General features: G+C 37.5%; 1 protein-coding gene across 50 annotated transcripts in view; it reads right to left on the bottom strand.

Moving 5' to 3' along the window:
* ANK2 (ankyrin 2) overlaps nt 1–20,159 on the bottom strand; it is a 371,495-nt gene that overhangs the window by 64,805 nt on the left and 286,531 nt on the right. For 42 of the 50 annotated variants that reach the window (XM_074867112.1, XM_074867115.1, XM_074867116.1 and 39 more), the window contains 2 exons: nt 18,002–18,074; nt 4,179–4,323 (listed from right to left, as the gene is read on the bottom strand). In XM_074867112.1, coding sequence (XP_074723213.1) covers nt 4,179–4,323; nt 18,002–18,074 — 218 coding nt within the window. Of the gene's footprint in view, nt 1–2,304; nt 2,317–4,178; nt 4,324–18,001; nt 18,075–20,159 lie in introns of all 50 variants that reach the window. The other 8 variants (XM_074867132.1, XM_074867139.1, XM_074867108.1 and 5 more) reach the window with 1 other exon arrangement.

Below are 20,159 nucleotides of genomic sequence, written 5' to 3'. Positions count from 1 at the left end.
TAGCAATAAAAGAAGTCACATGTACATTACAGACACAAGATTCAAGTGTTTTAAATGCAGATATTGTTGGAAATAATTTTTTACCATCTGATTCAGACCAGTCAGTTTTTTAACAATAGTTACATTGACTCAATAATTTTTGATCATTTTTTAGAAGCAAATGGTTATCTTATTTTTATTAGAAATATATGACATTGAAGAATAGTCAATGCTATTAATCATTGCTTTATACCAATGGCCTATTTAACACACTAGATGGATTGTACAAAACTGAAAGAGAAGATAGGTATTACACAAGTATCAGCCTTAAGAAAGTCTTGAGAAAAAAGCAAACCCACAATAAATAATCTCTGTTACATGTAATGAAATGTCTTTCACCCAGATAAGTGGAAGAGGTGAGACAAGTAAGGCTGCTATTATTGGAACTATGCATTTCTAGAATAGAATTCTGATTCCATTAAAACAACCAACAAAACTTCAATAGGGACAGAAGCTCACCCTAACTGTCTGCTTATAACATTTCAGACAAAAATTACGAAAGTGAATCTTGACTGAAGAGTATTTTGGGTAAACATTTTAGTGTGAATTGGGTAGGCAGAGTACACCTTTCTTGTTCATAACGAGAATATAGATACTTCAGTGAACATTTGTTCTTTGGTGGAAAAATAAGCCTCAGTAGCAGACCCCATTTCCCATCATTATCCTTTATTCATTTCAATGTTTGACACTTTCAGAACTGCTTTGCTGCGCCATGCAATGCTCGTAAGAGGTTCGCCATCCAAGCTGTAGGTTCTGCTATTCAACTAATGTTGGTTAATACTGAATGAAAGAAAGTATGTACAAAATTTGACTGGTTATCTCCGTAGTGATTTTGTCCATATTCTCCTGCAAGTATCCAGCACTACTACTACCACCGCTACAAGTAGCCAGTACATATTCACTATATAGTACCTGTATGTAAACTCCAGTAAATATCCAATACATTGAGCGTATGGACTTTATCTACAGGCAAGGTATGCACAGGCATGACGGAGGTCTGCAGTAAATTAGAAGTTTAAATTTCCTAGTACAGTTAATTTCAACACTAGTGTTCAGATGACACTGTCCCTCTTCTGTGTGCTCTGCCAACTAAATGTAGGGCAAACCAGTAGTTAAAAGGTCTGTGCTTCTGAGACTTAGAAATAAAGGTACTGGCTGACCCAACAGTGCAGTGGCACTGAACAGAACTAATTGTTTATTATTATAATAAGTCTTCAGGAATCCTGAGAAAGAAAACCCCAAACCTAAACCACAGAGACAAAACTAATATCTAAATACAAATTCTTTCCAAATCTGGTTGATAAATCTTAAGTCACAGGGGCTGCGGGGTCAATAGCACTCTACTCGGCCCCAGAGACTGACTGTGGAACCCAGGAATGCTACAAAGCTCCTGAACATAAGAGTGTGTCTTGCCCGTGTTAGGTAATGCACAGGCATGTATCACCCACCTCTTCTAAGCCCTGAATAAAGCCCAGGTGGTATCCAGAAAATAAGAGCAGCATACTCTAGCCAAGTTCTTAATCTGGATGACTGCGAGACCATGTTGCAGTACACATCCACTTGCCAGCCTAGACAGAGCTCTAGCAATCTCTAGTCCAGTTGAGTGCATCTCTTGGTGTGGGAAGCATATGTTGTTTCAGAAGCTGGGAAAACAACCTGGTATCATTGAAAACTGTATAAATAAGCCTTGGAAATGTTTCTCTATTTAAAGACTGAAAGCCTTCCTCATGCCTGTCATGGACCAGAAAGGTGGAAGGAAGGGACTTACAATAAAACAGAGTCTTTTCAAATATTGGTGCATCTGATATGGCCCAAATCAGTTCTGGCTCTGAATATCCAGAGAGAGAATCCAGCTAGTGTGGTCCATTCTCTTTATTTTTTATTCTACCACTGTTTCTCCACACAGAGGAGGTACATGGCTAACCTTTCCAGCAGCATCATGACAGGAGGACAGCTACCACCTATTGTGGTCTACTGCAACTTCCCCGATCCTTGCTAACAGTCTCTGTACAGGAATCAGGGAAGTTTCTGTGGGATGGTGGCTATGTCATACTGTGACCTTCCTAGACAGAGAGTACTGTTGGATCAGTATTCACCATGACGTATCATACTCATTTGAGACTACAACTATCTCCAATAGTAGTGTCGTTCATTTGGTTCTCCAAAACCACTTTCTGGCATACAGCAGGCCTCCAAAATGGATGAACTGGGACAGGTGCCGTAAAAGGATAGAGATAACATGTTTTCATGCTATGTAATACCTACCTGGGCATGGTGCTAATGAAAGCGTATGAAAAGAATGAAGGGGAGAAAGAAATAAAATAAATAGGGAAGATGGTTACAAAAGAAAAAGATATGTTTTAAATCAACTTGTTTAATGCATAAGATTACATGAGTCTAGACTGCTGATACTATTTTGCTTTACTGAATTTCTTGAAAAACCAAAGTCAGTATAATGCAATGAAAATCACATTAAAGCAAAAGCAAAATAATTCAAGCAGTCTCTGTGAGAATTTTTACAACTAGTAACCTGACAGTGACATGAGACCATGGAGTTAGAAAGATGTACTTTTTTCTTTCAGTCCTTCTCCCTTTATAATTTTGTTTCATTTCAATATAATCATGCTTGATACAGGATGTGAAATAATTTTCATACAACACAAAACACATCAATTACATGCCAGTGAAAATCTACTGAAATCCACTGACAGTATTTAAAAGCTAAAATATTCTAAATGGGAACAGAAACTGGCTTAATACTTGCCTGCACAATCATTTCTATACAACATCTTAAAATTTAAAAAAACCCACTTGTTACCATTGAAAGTGTGTGATAAAAGGTTTTGATCTTTTAAGCATTCTGATGTAGTTCATAAACATCCTCTGAGACTTAAAAAGCCACACAGTCACTTTGTTTTCAGTGGATTCACTGGAGCTGTCTAAAAACCAACAAAGACTTCAAGTTTATAAGACCTGAATGATGAGGGATTTACACATGCTGTGAGGCAAACCAAACTGTTTCCTGACGTCTTTTGTTCCAGGAGCAATTCATAGCCTACTGAAGTAAACAGAATGGATCCTACTGATTTCACTGAGCTTCGGAAATGTTGCCAGAATAACAATCACAACTGGAAAAAGAGGTAGGTTAAAAATTCCTTCTGTTGCCAAGATCTCAACTTTTTTTTTTCCCCTTTAGTGAAGCCCAATTCTAAGGGCAGTAAGTCTGGAGATACTGCCGATTTACTCTAGACATGGTCATCTTCAAACAGGAATGCCTGGGTAGCCTATTCTAAACTAGATTTGTGGGTGTTAATCTGCCAGTTTGAGTCTACACTTATGCTCACTAGTAAAGGCTCTCATCTTGAAAAGGGAGTTCTGTTTCTTTTGTAAACTGTAGTGATATTCTCTAAAATAAAAATAAAAATTAAAAAAAATTAAAGCTACAAGCCTTATTATTCCACAAATACATCTAGGCTTAAGTTCAACTTGTTAGATATAAGCAAATCAGTAAGTTTTCTGGACTGAACAGATGTTCTTTTTCCTATTTTTTTATTTTATTTACAACAAATACTGTACTGTGCCAGTAGAGGGAAAATTATTCTCTTTCCTGCTAAGGGTCAATGTGCTTGCTGACGACATACCCACTGCCAACCCAATGCAGAATGACCAAGTCCACTGCTCCTTTCCTTGTATCTATAGCCAGCAAACTAGTCTAAAAAGTTGGCTCATCTAATGCTAAAACACCCTGTCCACCTATCCACCCAGCCCCTGCCTCATGACAGGAGGAGACTGGGATGACTCATAAACCCTTTCCATAGACTGCTACACTCTTCTTCCTTTGCTTGACCACAGAGACAATAAAGCAAGCTATGCCTTCTCAAGAACCAAATAACAATCACAAATTCCTCACTAGACTCTGAGTAGTATGTATTAATTTCTGGACTAGTCAGGAAATATTCCTCCTGACCACACCTTCCTCCTACAAAGTAGCAACTGCCACACTGACATACCCAATAAAGTAATGTTGAGTGCATCTCATGTCTCCCTTGAGTTAAAGGCCCCGAGAAACAGATTTCAAACATTTATAACAACATGTGTGCAGAATTATCATAACAAAAGATATGTGTCCAGGCAAATACCTGTCAGAGCGTCCTCCTTCCAAGCTGTACCTTAGGTAGTTCATACCATCTAAGAACTGGCTGCTTGGTAGAGAGTCATCTCCTAGTTCTCTGAGGTCTTCTGGCCTAAGGTACTCTCCTCCATCTCCTGTCATTGTGTCATCACCTTTAAATCAATCACAGAAGGGATAGATATAAGCACACACACAAGTTTGAATTCATTTAAATGTTGGGGATCTAACAGCTGGATGGCACAAAAAACAGGAAGGCACTTTCCACTCAGGAAACACTGCAAACCACAAGCAATTAATGTATTTAATGAAACTGGCACATCAAGCAAGATTTAAAAAAAAAAAAAAAAAAAAATCAAGGTGATTAATCAATTAGATTTAATCTAATTTTTGCTGTCGCACATACTGGTAAGGGGCAAATTTCTTTGCTACTCTCTAAAGCATGGTCTCTCTGTTCCTTTATCCACTTTAGCTCTGCTCACAGCTATACTGTATCACAGCCTGACAATTTATGATTAAATGTAATCATTTACTTGACTGTAAGCTGTGTGTTTTCAGCTGAAAAGGTGTTTTCTGTGGCCTTACGCCTGATAGTTGCAAATCCTAATTTAAACTCTCCATTGTCCAAACTCCACATCATATGAGGGTGTCTCACCCATGTTCCAACATCCTTCTGTGATCAGCAAGAAAATTCTTACTTCTAAAACACGGCAATATCCAGAAGCTGGAAATAAGCTCACATGCATAGATGGTAATGGTCGTTATTCAGAAAAGTAATTCATAATGAATCAAAGCCTGAATGATCATTGGTTATCTGTCACAGTAACCTTTTTGCATATACCCTGAATAACAGGGTTTATTTTTTTTTTTTTAGGTCCAAAATTATGTTCCCCAGGAAATTCTGTCTATATGAAGTCACAGTTCACTTTTCCCCAGCAGACTAACAAAACAGATTATACTGTCAAGCAACGTGTAGAGGTTTCTTTTCATTCCCATTTGCAACACAGTTTCTCTCCACAGTTTCTGCCTGAAGATTTCAGTCACTTTCCCAACGGTTAGTTACTACTGCAAGAGCCTGCCAGAGGCTTGGTGTAGCCCACGGAACCCCACAACATGACCCTAGGCCACCAACATCTTCAAACTTTCTCATTTTCTAAGCTGCATAGGCAAGCGTCAAGAACCTGAAGCAGGATACTGCAACTGTTATACAGGAACAGTCTTCAGGGGCTACACATTCCAGCTGCAGTAATTCACCCCGATATGCTGAGAAATACGAAGGATTGTAAAGGTTAGTTAAGTGGTATCCATGCTGTTTCAAACAGAATTCATTTGACAGTTGCCACTTGTGTGATTTAAAGTCTTATTAAAGCAAAATTGCAAAAATCAATTACTGTTACTGCTGCTATTTCTGGTAGAGCATTTCCTGCCCCCCACCCCCCAAATGTTATTGATATTACAAGCTGTAGGGGTGATGCTCACTACTAAAGGAAGAAATCTTGATATTTGTTTTCATGGAACACACCAAGCTAGTTTTTCTAGCTTGATGTCTCAGCTAATAAATAAATAAATATTTTATAATTTGTCATCTAAAACTAAGTAACCTTTGGGAGTTTTAAGATTTTTTTGTATATACAAATATTATGTGTAAAAATTAGGCCTAAATCTTTTCAGTATAACAACAAAAGCTCTTGGAAATTCCATCTGCCCACATTAAGAGGGAGAAACTGGGCACAGTTTCACAGAAAACAATAAAACGCATTTAATCATTGCATGTTTCCTGTCTTCTGACAGATGATGCCTCCTGTTTCCTGGGAATGTCATAAAGCACAGGGCTTAGTGAAAACTTGGAAGATATTAAGGCAGTGCTGTTAATCAAACACTAAAAGGAATTTTGAGTTATATTTCAAATAAACTAGATACTTATAATCACGCCAGACATTCCATCTATAATAGAAACAAAGGCAAAATCTTCACTGCTTTCATCACACCCACATCCTTTAAAAAAAAATCCAAACTCTACTCTTATTTCAGCTTTGGCCTCTCATCTAAGAGTTGTCAATAATGGGTCTAAGTAACACTGGCTCTTTTATGTGATGTGAACATCTGCAAACAGTAATAAGACTATCCATGAATGTTTCACAATGCCTTCAGAACATTTATCCATTGGTAACACAGTTAACTTGCTAACATACTAGTCTTGAGTGAGTGAACTAGGAGTTAAAGTCACTCCACACCAACCCCTCCTAGTATAGGAAGGAGAAAAAAAAAAATGTATTTAAGTCTAAATGATTGTGTAGCAACATAACATTTCATACAATTGTGGTTACCTGAGTGTCTAAATTCCTGCTTTGCAGGGCAATTGCACATGTGCAAAGGGAATTATTCCAAGCCTGTGTAACAAGCACTCATTCATCCTGCCAGTAATATTGTGCTGTCATTAGAAGATCTAACATGGCTATATTCCTGAGTCTCAGTCAATTCAAACGTACACAGACACGTTTTCTGCTCAGAAGAAATTACATATTCAGCTGACCACGAGCTTCTTTACACAGCAAATCTTACCAGATGGTAGTTTTATGGCAGTACAAGAAGTTATCCTTTCTAATCATGCTAGAAACGATTCATCTGCCATCACATTCCCAATCAAATTAATGACAGTAACAGTTTTACCACTTACTAAGCAGTTTGTGACAAATACAGCCCTTGACATTGATGCTCCATGATTTGCAGTGCCCATCTATGAACTTACAGGTGGATTTCAATGAGCTACCCACTTAGTGATTTATCTTCTATTTCCTTGAAAGAACACCTTCCTTTCTTGATACCAACAGACTTGTAGAGGTTTACTTCACAGGGGAAAACACACTTCAAAACACTGGGTGACCTTGCACTGTGCCCCAATTAAAGCATTCCTGTTCAGCCTTGGCCTCATCACTGCTACTGCCCATCTCTCAAATACCGCTAAAAATTTTGTCCTGCATTTCCAAGTAACATCATCTTCTGAAAGGGCAGGTTTGAAAGGAAACAAAATGCGCTAGAAGGAAGTATCATGTACCTGGAAACACTGGGGTTTTACTGGTAAGGACACTGGAACAAGAAGTTAAAAAAAAATATTTAAAAAAATAATAAAATCCCCAAACCTAGGAATCTATTTATATTTAAACAAAAAGTGGCCAATAGCTGAGTCCCTGCATTGGCTTCTGCTATTATTTTTTTCTTTGCAGAGTGCAAATAATTCCCAATACGATGGGTAGCTTCTCCAGAGCATAACACACAAAGCATCATGGTCCCAATGCACTCTGCAATGAGCTGGACAGTCCATTAATCTGTTTCCAGTGACCAAAGTAACGCCCTGGAACAAGATGCAAGACCCCCCAAAAGCATATTTTTATAGAGGTTTGCGACACTTGGGGATTGTTCTTTTCTCCTCAGAAGGGGGATGGGGGAAAAAAAAAAAAAAAAAAATCAAAGGAGAGAAATCACTTGAGGCAAGAAGATGGATACAAAGGGTGGGACCGACAAGGGCCAGGTTGCAGGGAGAAGGTATGACAGAGACAGCATAAGTTTAGTAGGTTCCAGGCCTCTTACTAGGAAAAAATAAGAAGGAGATATGAACCTGATAAACAAGATTCTAAACATTTCTATGAGACATTGGCCACCTGCAAAAACTATTAAATCAAGTGGCCTCTTCTGCAAAACTGGAGACCCAAGACTTTTCAGGATTGGATCCAAGAGAGAGAAAGAAAGGATGAAAATTGAATGGAAAGGTGAAAAAGAGAGACAGCAAACCTAAGAATCAGAATAGGAAAATTAAATAAACTTTAGGATTTAAGTACTATGCTTAAGGCAAGGAAAGCCTGATACAGAAACGTATAATGGGCAAGTGAAAACTGCATTGATGGTTGTTAGTAACACTTTTACACAAAGTTTTAAATCTGTCACATCCAAGCCAACCAAAGGCATATCTATTTTAAGCAGCAAAGAGTGGCACAGAGATTCTTGGGCTGGTAAATCCATACATACAGACTGCAGAGATGTGCAAACACACCGGTCCAGAAGCAGCAGAGCTACAGTGATTCAGTGCAGTACCTGAGCACACAAGCTCTCTCACAGCAGGGACTCTTAAGCCAGCAGCAGCGCCATGCAGCTGACCTGAGCAGGCATCCCCACGCAGTTCTGCACCCTGATGTGCAACACTGGTGGCACTAGCTGGGGAACTTTTCCACCCTGCTGGTTTGTGCTGTAGAGGCACTCCAGAAAAACCAAACAGCTAGTTCTCACTGACTCAGAAGACCCTGATCCTTTATGACACTGCTGCCACAGGAACTGAATTAAAATAGCAGCACTGGCATCATTCTTCAGAGCTTCACGGGGCTCTGATGGAGCCTCACACAACCACACAGCAGGGAGCACGCCATTTAGCCTACAAGGAGCAGTCGGCGCTGCACATAGCCAGTGATGGTGCAGTTAGTTAAGCAGGGAAAAAATGGACACAGCAGGAATGGGAAACCTTCCCTATGATCTTTTAAAATGCAACTGTCTGGAGTTTTTTCTGTTTGCCTAGACTAGGGAGCAGAAGTAAACTCCATTGCCAGTCACTGTCAAAGCCACACAGAACCATTTTCAAAGGCTGCATTAAAACAGAGTCAACCTACCAATTCACAAAAATCCACAACTAATTAACTTTTTACTCAAGTCAGCAATACTTATATGATGACCCTTACTCGTCTGTTCCTCTGGGATTTTTTTTTCTTACATTTTATGCTGACCACATATTATTTCTGTGTATCATGAACCCATAATATCCAAATATAGGAATGGATCTCAATTGCTAATTTCTAAGATAGTAGGAAGGGAAGCACCTGGGCAGATCTGACTGGCCACTCGGTAAATATTTGCCTTACTCTAACCCAGTAGTACAGAGAAAACAAAAAGCTCATTTTGATGCTGATGATTTCCCATGTTAAACACAGGTTTTAAGCATTATAAATCATTGAACGGACTACTAAGAGAAACAGGCTGCATGCTGAGACCATGTATCTGCTCCTTCAGTGACAGTCTGGCTGAACACAAGAAGATTTTACCAAACCATTGAAACTGGAGACCCACACTGATATTGCTGTACTTTACTTCTTACTTTTCTTAAATGCTATAAAAGGACTGGTATGTCCTACCTATGTAACTGATTAAATCAAGTAACAATCACGAACCACTTTGAGATCAAAAATGTGTTTTAAATGCAAAGTAACATTTACACGACAGTAGCTTTGAGGCACTCAGCCACATGAAATTCTCAGCTTAGCAAATCTGTATTGGCTCACAGGAAGAGTGTTTCATTAATGTTTCTAAAACAGACTAGCTTTTTTCAGAAATTATCCTCTGATATCAGGGAGCTATGCAAATGTTTGATCAAGGAAAGCAGTTTTAAAATTTTCACCACACCATTCTGGATAGGCACTTACAGAGTCAACTTGTTTAGGGAATCCTCAACAAAGGCAGTTCCTACCATTCCTATAGTTCTCCTGCTACATAAGTGAATCGCAAAAATACAATTGCTGTATGAGAATTGCCCTAAATTGTTTCTCACAAAACATAAAGAAAATATAGGCAAAAGTTTAAAAAAAAAAAGAGGGCTGTGATAGAAACTGCTAGAAATTGCTTTTAATAGATGTTTTTAAAGCCAGATACATTTATATGAGTTTGCCAAAATTATTGTTTTCTCTGCAGCATGCAGATAAGTCTACAGCTCCCCACATAAGTGCTGCTCCTTAAAAGTAACAGATGGAGACAGGACAGCTATGGCAAGCACAATTTTTTTATGGAATATGTAAGTCCTGAAGCATCGTTAAAGGAATGTATAATGCAGAATTTCTCTGACACTTTCCTTGGACACCTTCACTTCCTTAAAATCAATCCTCTATTTAATGGCCCACACACACTAAAAGTTTCCCTGAATTACAGTTTGGCTAACGCTTTAAATGTCTTTATTTTTAGCCAGACAGGAAAACAAGGTTTCATGTATGGTTTCATGCAGAGTTTCATAAATTGATACATGACTTAACATGAATCATCATGTCAGCTATTGGTAGCTAAATGCAGCACTTGCAAAAAAGGAAAAGGTGAAGCAAATGAAAAAACAAACCCAAACCTGTATGTCTATCCTCCAGGATCTGCAGGGAGAGGAAGATGCCTTGATTTTGTTTTCTTGCAAATTAACCTGCTGCAAAATGAATTCCAGTATTTCACAGGTGGCTACTATGGCATTTATAAAGTTGTTACATTGGATCTAGGTAACAAAGAATAAAAGCACTGCCTTTTTAGAATTGAACCAGAACAAACTATCCCTACCTCCCCAAGCCACAGAAGCCTTGGAAGGTCATCAATACTAACTGGCATGCTGAAAAGTCTGAGGTGTGGCTACTATGCCATGTATAGTCAAACTGGGACTTGAATGAGCGCTCTGTGTACTTTCAAGGGGAGCAATAAAGCAGATCCCACAAAGAATACTGGGCAGGAAATGACATTGAAAGAACATACTGGGGAAAGTGATGGAAAACTGATTTAGCATCTGAACACTGTTTTCTTCTCATGGAAAATTCACCCTAAACCAGGTAAATATTTCCTATGAAACAGGAAATTTCCTCACGATATGAAATACACTGTGGACTAAGGAAGGAAACCTTGGTCTAGTACAGATATCCATGACTCCCAACAAACCTGCTGACCAAGACTCTTCATGCATTAAAGTGAAAAGAGGGCGAAAAAAGTCTTTTCCTTCTTCCCAAGGATACAAAGTATTTCCTAATTTTGCCTTGTGAAATTCATGTGGCAAGCACTGCTTTTATGTAGCACTTTTAAAAATATTTGTAAAATGTTATGTACTAACAAACAAGTCATCTTTCACAGTCATGTTGTTCCAGGGGACAACAGCCCAAGATGTCTGCTGCCCATGGAATGGGTCATGCTCCTCCGGCTGGGAGAGCTCACTTTGACTACTAAATATCTGTAAACACTGTCAGCAGCCATAAAATCTTTAGCTAATTAAGGTTAATGTAAATGTAAAAGCAACCAGTTTTTATCAACCATGAGTAGGAATAATATTCAGCAGCTTTAAAGACAGATTTAGATCAGATGGATAAGACTAATCAAAAATACATTTCCCATTTTTAACATGCTGATTACGATTTACTTCAATGAAGAAGCTATTGTAGGTCCCCCTATAACTTCAATCTCCGAAGAAAATAATTCGGTGCTCAACACTGCTCATAAAATAACAATTTAGGAAATAACGTATAAATAAATACAGTACTGTCTCCTGGTCATGCCCACTCTTTATTCCTTCTGTGCACTAACAAATGTATGTCTGTAGTTTGGGTCATGCCTACACATGTCACTCACATCGTTTATTATTGCTAATCTGGTCATTTCTACTTTTTGTCAACAACACTGATGCAAATGAAAACCAGCAGTTTCTTTAAAACTTTTGCCAAAATTTTTGCAACCTAACCACAATGTCCTATTTTTCATTACTAAAATGTTGACAAGTGAACAATCTTGAGCAACTCTACCCCAACAAAAACAAAATAATTTCTTTCCAATGACAATACCAGACTTTTTTAAAAAAGCTATATTCACTGTGAAAGATTTCAATGAAAAAATCTAAGACTTAGTTATAAATCCTTTTTTTCACATTCCCAGCAACAATGTCAATAAAGTTAGAAAAGAAAAATTGAGCAGCTAACCATTATATTGAGAACCTTTTGTGTTGACAACACATGAATGAAACAAAAGGCAACCAATTTTCAGATTTCCTGTTGCATTTGCACATTTGACACTTAGAAGAAAAAAAAAAAATCTCATTTTGCTCAGGGAAAAAAAAAAAATATAAGTAATCTCAAAAATACCATGTAAACAAAAGGAACTTTCCAGAAAAGAATCTCCCTTCATCTTAGTTGACCTTGTGAAAATGTACCAGCAAGTCTTCGCATAACAAAGCTTACAGGGCATCTAAAACCTACAAATTCTAGGAAATCGGAGGTAGACATTGGCATATTTTCTGTGCAGGTAAATAAAGTTTTAAGAATCAACTCTTATTTGTCAGTTTTTTCTGAGTTTTCTGTTAAAGAAAGTTTCAGTTAAATTTTTAGTACATAGCTTTTGATTTACTTTGTAAATCACCAATCTTTGGCTACATTTTATACTACTGGTTATAAGATGCTTAATTTGGAGTGTGAATTAATTCAGCAGTGTTATTCTGAATTTAAATGTTTTAACGTGCAGCAACAGCAACTCACTTAAGTCTAACCAAGAACAGTTACTGACTGCAACTTTAACTTCCAGGTTTAATTAAAGGAAGTTATTCCTTAAGTCTTCCAACTAATCAAGCCACTGCCTTCAGTGGAATTATGTGCATGTAGAACAGCAATGAATTCTGTCCAGACGTAACTGCTCATTTCTCACACATATGCTGTAGTATTAGCGTACTCTAAGGCCATGTGCGGAGGCACTCAGGAAATTCACTGTTATGTTTTAGCACTGTTTACTGCTGTTACAGATACTACTAAGGAATTCAGCATGCTTATCAAACTGCCAACTGCAGTTACCACAAATATGAAGCGATACACTTTGACAAGAGAATATTATTGGGTACCAGAGCACATTATCATTTAATAATAACAACATTCATAACAATAACTAGGTGGCCAGTTAGTTGCAGGCAGGTAAGGTAGGTAAACACATACATGTGGCATTTTCTTTATAGCTCCCAATGTGTCAGGGAAAGCAGATTATCATTATCCCATTCTACAACTGGAAGACCAAGATAATTGAAGTGACTTCCACAGAGTCATTTAGGAATCATCAACAGCGCCAGAAATAAATTCCTGAACCCTACTGGTGTGTCTATCTGTACAGTAGTAACCTCTCAGTCCTTTGTGAGCATATGTCTGAACCAGACTTACTAAGCAGTTTGAAACTTCTCTACACTGGGAAAAATTGCCTACACTGAAAACAACTTTTTTCAATAACAAAAAGGATTTTTTCTTTTTAATCAGAAATCTGATGTGATCAGGTATGGATTAGCTATGAACTGCTTTCTGGAATCCAACATCACATTTTTGATGTCCTTAAGCAATGCAGCAGTTCACAGATATGCCACCCTGTTACTGACACACGTTAATGAGGGGATAGCAAACTCCACTTTTACATAGATACTATTACTATGTATATGTTTGAATGATGCAGTATCACAATTTTGAGTAAGGTTTAGAACTAAAATGAGCAACTCTGTGAGAGGAAAAATGCAACAAACTCACACTGGACAAGTATCTTACGTAGGCATTAATGCATATTGTATTTTATAAATTATTTAAGGACACCTGATGACGCTGTTTCCATTCTTAGAAACCCTTCAGCAAATTCAATGTCCTAATCACCTTCTTTTAAGATTATGTTATTATTTGTAACTTTTTTTTTAAAGAAACACAGTGTTAAAAAAAAAAGTCAACATCACCTTGTGTCTCAACCAGGTATAGGGTTGACTCTAGCAACTTTTAGACAGGCATCCCTCATGAAAGAGATACTTTTTGTTCTTTGGATATTGTGATTCAGCTAACTTTTGAGACTCCATTGACTATTTGCACATGATTGTTTGCCCAACATCTGTCTATCCCTTCTCTGCAATTGAAATGTCAGCATTAATTACTGTGCAGTGTGAACTGACCTTTATGGTAACCATCTCAGGGGCATGCTGCTTCTGACAATGGTGTCTCACCTTCTACTTCAGCCTTTCTATTCCCTTCTGCCTGCAAAAGTAGTCTGGCTGAAAACTAACTTCTCAGAACAAATAAAGAGATTAATTTTCAGATAGATCGGTTCTCTGGGTTGGACCACCACACAGTGAAATGTTTGTGCTGACATAATGGAGGATGTGGGAAAGTGTGGTTACAGCTATGACAACTTCTTGCATCAGCCAGAACTTAGAGTCAGTGAAGCCAGAACTTTTGAAAATTAACTGGACTGAAAACAGAGCAGGAGATGAGGAGGCCCATCCAGACACAAATGAGAGCTCTTTGACAACCTGTTTTACTGGTTGGTCTTGTATCCTCTATATACAGCACTATACTCACTGTACTATCTCAGATGGGAGTCACAAAGATAAACCATTGGCAGGTTGTACAGCTCTTTCACCACAAAAATAACACATGGAATGAGTACAGAGGAGCAGCAACATGCTCCTCAATACAGTAATAACATATGGGAGAATAAAAAAGTTCCTTCCTTTTCTAGATTTTTCTGTATGTCTACACTGACTCAGCCCTACCACAAACATCTGCTTGTGCTTAACTTCACTATTTCTGTAGATGTCACTAAAATACATTTCACAAGATGCTTTGCAGTAATTGCCCCTTACTGCTGTATGGATCCCTCAGGTAGAAATTGCTTCTTTTGTGGCAACAACATTAAAGGAACTAAACTTTGTAGCAATAAAACATCTAAGCCAGATACAATGATAAAAATACAGAGGTTTTTTAGTACAACTCTATTCACACAAAGCACTTCTGCTGGCATGGATACATGTTTCAGGAAGCACATCACTTAACAGGTAGGCCTGTGGGAATCTGTAGTGTAATCCCCATCCTTAAGGAGAAGCACTTAATTTTTTTGCAAGATCAGGCCATCACCTTCTGAACAGTGATTGTATTACATATGCACTGTGCATAGTGCTCAGCAAATAACAATGGATAATTATCCTTAAAATAGTCTTCATGGTAGACCATAGGACAAACAGAGAAAATAGTAAAACACATGTGGAGGTGTGTATTTCTGTGGTGCATGAATAAGCTGCTTAATAAAACTGTGCTGATACGTCTATGGCCCTGATGTTCACAAAGTAGGAAAGTCTTACTGATGACACAGAATATCTGATACATGTAGGACCAGATAACAGACTTAGAGCAGACGAAGCAGGATTTTTCTATAATCATGTTTTTGCTAACCTATGAAGTTTTCTTTTTTTCAATTCTTCCTTGAATCTTGCATAAAAGCTTATGAATCCAATTTCATCTAGCCTGTTATTGGCATGGATGTTTTTCTTTCCCTGTCAATGCAAACTTGCTTCTGTACTTAAATCTGATACTTATCATCTAAATGCCACTAATCTATTATTTTTTAAATTAAAAAAAAAAAAGAAATCAAATGCAATTTTAAGTAAAATATTAAGTCTGTTTCTATTCAAAGCAAAGGGGTTTTTTCAGGTATAGTAAAAGGTAAAGATTTCTGAATAATAATACAATTGCTAAAAATAAAAATTAAAGAAGAATTAGTGGAACTCTCAGTCCATTAAAAATATTTTAAAACAGGCTACCCAGAGCAGGACCTTACATACCAAGTTGAGCTATTTGATAGATTATATGGTCCTTTATTTCATATTGCTAAGACTGAATGCTGTACTTGAATTTGTTTTAGGAATATCAATACTACATTATTAACGTAACAGCATATAATTACTCAACATAACTGCTTTCCAGGCAAAATGCAAAATACTTACCACTGGTGATGAACAAGTTCCACAATGGGACCTGAAATACTTACTTGCTCAAGTACTCTTCTTGTTTTCAACTTTATATAATTGCAGCTGGCAGGTTTACCGTGTCACATTAATTTACTTCAGAACATACTGTGTCACTTTAAAGCAGCTAAGAACACAGCATTACAGAAACCTTATTGCTAGCCTCTTATAAAGACTACACCATCGCTAAAAGGTTCATCCTCTTTATTAAAAAAATTTTGCAGTCTTCCTGCCCCCAGCTATATTAAGGTCCTGTGACAAGTACCATCCATGTTCCGAATTTTCACAACATCCTGAATGTTTTGCCTGTACAAACAGATTTTACAAGGACAATGGCATGAAGTTCTTTAACTGTAACCAACCTGCATAGCAACCTGCGGCAGGATCACAGAGGCACTACCAGAATGAGTGCTCAGCACTGAGCCTTGAGCAGCAATGTGTCAGAGCACCTACGTTGTATCTGCTGGCTACTGACAGACAGTAGGTACCAGATGGTAACAGAAAACAGAGAATGTTAATTCAAAGCACTGGAGAGCATTAGTCATGCTGGATGGCCACAGTAAATTCTGCCAACATATTCAAGATACAGGTAATAAATCCTGGATTTTTGGCTTCCCTTCTTCCTCCCACCTTTCAGGAAACACACACTCAGTCACACTTCAAAAATAATAAAAAGGAACAGTGTTAGGCACCCAGATTAAGCAAATTCACGTTGCTTCAACACAAAAAATAAAACAAACAATCAGAGTTAAACAAGAAGAGAAAGTGTGTAAGTCTTACTCCATGAACTTGTGCTAATAGCACCTGTGCCACTATATGCTTCACCATCACTGAAGCGTTCATCATCAGAGTGTTTAAAGGCTGTATAACATATAAATTGATTTGAGAAAAAGGAATAGCCTGTATTAATCCTGTAGAAGCAGAAAGACATACTAGGCTTTGTAGATTTAAAGATGGTTGAATGGGAGTTCAAAAGATTGGGAGAAAATTCAACAAAGTGAACATAAGGCTATAAGCAATTTAAAGGCCATTTATCACAGTAATTACACAAGTAGTTGAGTGTTTGAAAACCAGAAAATGTATCAAAAACAGGCCTGAGAGAAATAACTGATCATGATGCAGCAGAAAATAATTTCTTCTGAATCACACTTGTTTGCTTTCACTTGCAGCTTTGCAAGAATTAAAAAAAAAAAAAAGTAATATCTGAATCCTAAACATTGTATTTTCTCAATAGTGTAACTCACTTATCAGCATAAATCCCATTTCAAAAATTACTGCAAGCAGCTTAGGAACAAGAATGCCATTACCTTCCAGTATTATTTAGAATACAAGTGCATTTGTGTTCCTTGTAAAAGAAAAAAGCCCAACCCTGAAACCTATGTTCCTAAATCCCTAGGAATTTTTGAAATTAGTCACTGTACAAATTATTTGCATGAAATAATAATAACCATAAAACAGCATATGTAAGATACTGTAACATTAATTAACAGGCAAGTGTAAAAAAGAAAAATTCTTGCAAATGCATCTATATTTATCAGATGCCATTGTGATTAAAATTTCTAAGAAGTCATCTGTGAACTTTTAGAAGGTGATGTTTTTAAGCTATTTCCTTTATTCTCTGATGTATAAAACTACAGTACTTTATCAATCCCTCCACAAGTTCACAGAAATTTTCTTGGGACTTAGCTAAGCGGTACAACATATGCCTCCTGTCTATACATACAATAGACTCTGAAACCAAAGTGCCAAACTTATTAGCATGTTGTTACTTTATGTCATGCCGTATGTATCTGTGATTCCTGTGTGCCAAAAGCTCCCTCAAGGGAACAGTCTCCTCACCTTCCACCTTATGCATCTTCCTACACAAATGTTTCCAATTAGCACAGAACTCCCAGATATATGTATCTAGAAGAGGTGGCACTGATCCAAAAAATCTACTGCTCAAATTCCTCTTTGTGGGAGGGTCAAACCCAGCTTTGGGACAGCTCTACATTTAAATTTTAAAATATGAAGTTAGGAAATGTTCCCATTTGTTGATTTGGTTCAGATAAGCATTTTCTGAAAAAGATGCAGAGGTCCAGGATTTGGTTTGGGTCATCTTTATTCAAATGCCATAATGACTACCTCAATAAAAAAGGCCATTATATAGAACTTCATTTTAAGCACTGCGAAATGAAGATGTCAAAGTACTTAAGCAGCTATTCTGAACCTACATTAGAGGTTACATAAGTGATATGGAATAAGAACTTAGAAAAATTGCTCACCTTCTTCATCTGAAACATCCAGGACCTCAGTCATTGTCTCAGGTACATTTAGCTTGTGCTTCTCTGTTACAGTCTGCAAAGACAGAATCGTCAATCCTCAAACACCAAAAGAAGCAGCGAAGTTTACAGCAGGATATTTTCAACAGCAGTGGGACCTGCTGAGACATTTTATAACATGTTTTCCCTTCCCCTAAATTCATTTTTCATCTTTATTCCAGAAGCTGCTATTCTCAGTACTCTATAAGGTTAACATTTATTCTGGCGGAAAAGTACAAAAAAAATAAAGATAATGAGCTGGTCAGAGGAATAAAAGAAAAGAAAGCTCTCAGCAAATTTATTTATAAATGGTGCATGTAGAACAATTCAGCTCAATGTTTCCAAGATGATTTTAAAATGAATTAGGTAATGTCTACAGAAGAGCTTCAGAAAGTTGTATGTGGCATATGGAAATTATTAAATTGTAAAGCATTTGGAAATGAAGTTATGAATGATGTGAAATTTTTAAACTAAAAAAAGATGTGAAGGATTTACACAGATCACTTGAAACATTTCTTCTCCCCCCCCCCCCCCCCCCCCCAAAAGTGACTACACTGCATATTAATGACATCCTTTTCAGAAATCATGTATATTCCCCCAAATCGTGTATACATCAGGGGGAAAAGAAGTTATTTGAAGATTCTGATATATTTTGTGTGCCTAAAAGCTTAAAATATTGTGATACAAGACAAGTATGGACCAAGGACTACTGGGAGGACACTGTTTTAAGTGTGAGAGCACAGAGTAGGAGAACATTGGAAGATTATTTTTTTTAATATGATTTTATCTTCACAAATGACTTCCAGGAGGAAACAGAAGATGTTCAGGGGTGCTGAATCAAGAAGGGGGACATCCTTTTACCATCAAGATACACACTGGAGAAGGAAATGATGAACATGAGAGAAATTGTAGGAAGCGCAAGGTGTGAAGAAGTTGCCTGCAGGAAACTCTCCAGTGTGTTACAATACAGGAGACAAAATGCCAAGGACTTAAAAAAGAGCAGTGATCAGAACAGCATTAGTCACAAGAGAAAAATAAATATTTCCCTGGCTCCACCCAGAGCTGCAGCCGGCCAGCTGAACTGGGGAGCTGGGGAGGAGTCAATGCATCGCCCTTTGAGGTATGTAGGAGCAGATGTGCCCCTTTAGCATGGAGAGGAATGTCAGGAGGCCATGGGTCTTGTGAAACTCCCATTGAGGTAGTACTGCACTCCCTATCCTTGACGGTATCTATCAAGCATAAATTAACATTACATGCAGAAGTAGTGAAAGAGCATACAATCTGAAGGATAACTGATGTCAGCCAAATCCCGAGTCCCTTATGCAATATGCTTTTGGGACAATGCTCACTGATATCAAGCAGTGAAGTCAATAGCAGTTTTTGTTGCACAAAACTTACTAGGTATTTCCCGATTCTGTTTTATACTACTTTATTTTTAAAAATCCAACAAAGATAGCATTTCTGATTATTGTAAGATACTGCACTTCTATAAATAACAAAGTTACCAACAGTGTAATACTTTGGAACTTTGTTTTCAAAGTCTGCTTTATATTTTTGAAATATATTTAACTATGACAGCAGTTTTCAATTCACCCTCCTGAGGTACAGGGAAAGAACAATGCCCTTTGCTTCAAATGGCAATCCCCATTAGGCCTCCTAAATTCACTCTTACCCATGATTCAAGACAATTAATTATTTCTGTTGCAGTGCTTTTCATAACATGTTCTGTGTTGAAAACTAGTTTATATTCATCAAATGCCTCCACCAATATGTCTGACTTTCTCCCCCTGCATTCCCACAGCTTTTCTCAGACAGAAATGTCAGACAGCAGTAGGGTGACAAAGCCATCAACAGGGAGGATGCTATCATTCAGGTGATGTTGACCTCATCTCTTCAAGAATACTATGGTAAGTTAACAAATACATCGTAAATTTAAAGAAAAAAATCACTGACACTGGGCTAAAGAAATAAACCCAGGTGAAGGGGCTGTATATTTTTCAAGTGAAGTGGAAAGCACTGTGTGCAAGTACCAATTTACTGGCATTGTAATTGTAACTGGCATTGCAATTGTATCTACACAAAGCATACTGCAAATTCTCTATTGCCAGTTCATGTTTCCCAC

This window comes from Strix uralensis, chromosome 4 (assembly GCF_047716275.1).
Source record: "Strix uralensis isolate ZFMK-TIS-50842 chromosome 4, bStrUra1, whole genome shotgun sequence".
Taxonomy (NCBI): domain Eukaryota; kingdom Metazoa; phylum Chordata; class Aves; order Strigiformes; family Strigidae; genus Strix; species Strix uralensis.
Note: the sequence above shows the minus strand (reverse complement) of the source record. Positions and strands in the feature narration are given on the sequence as shown.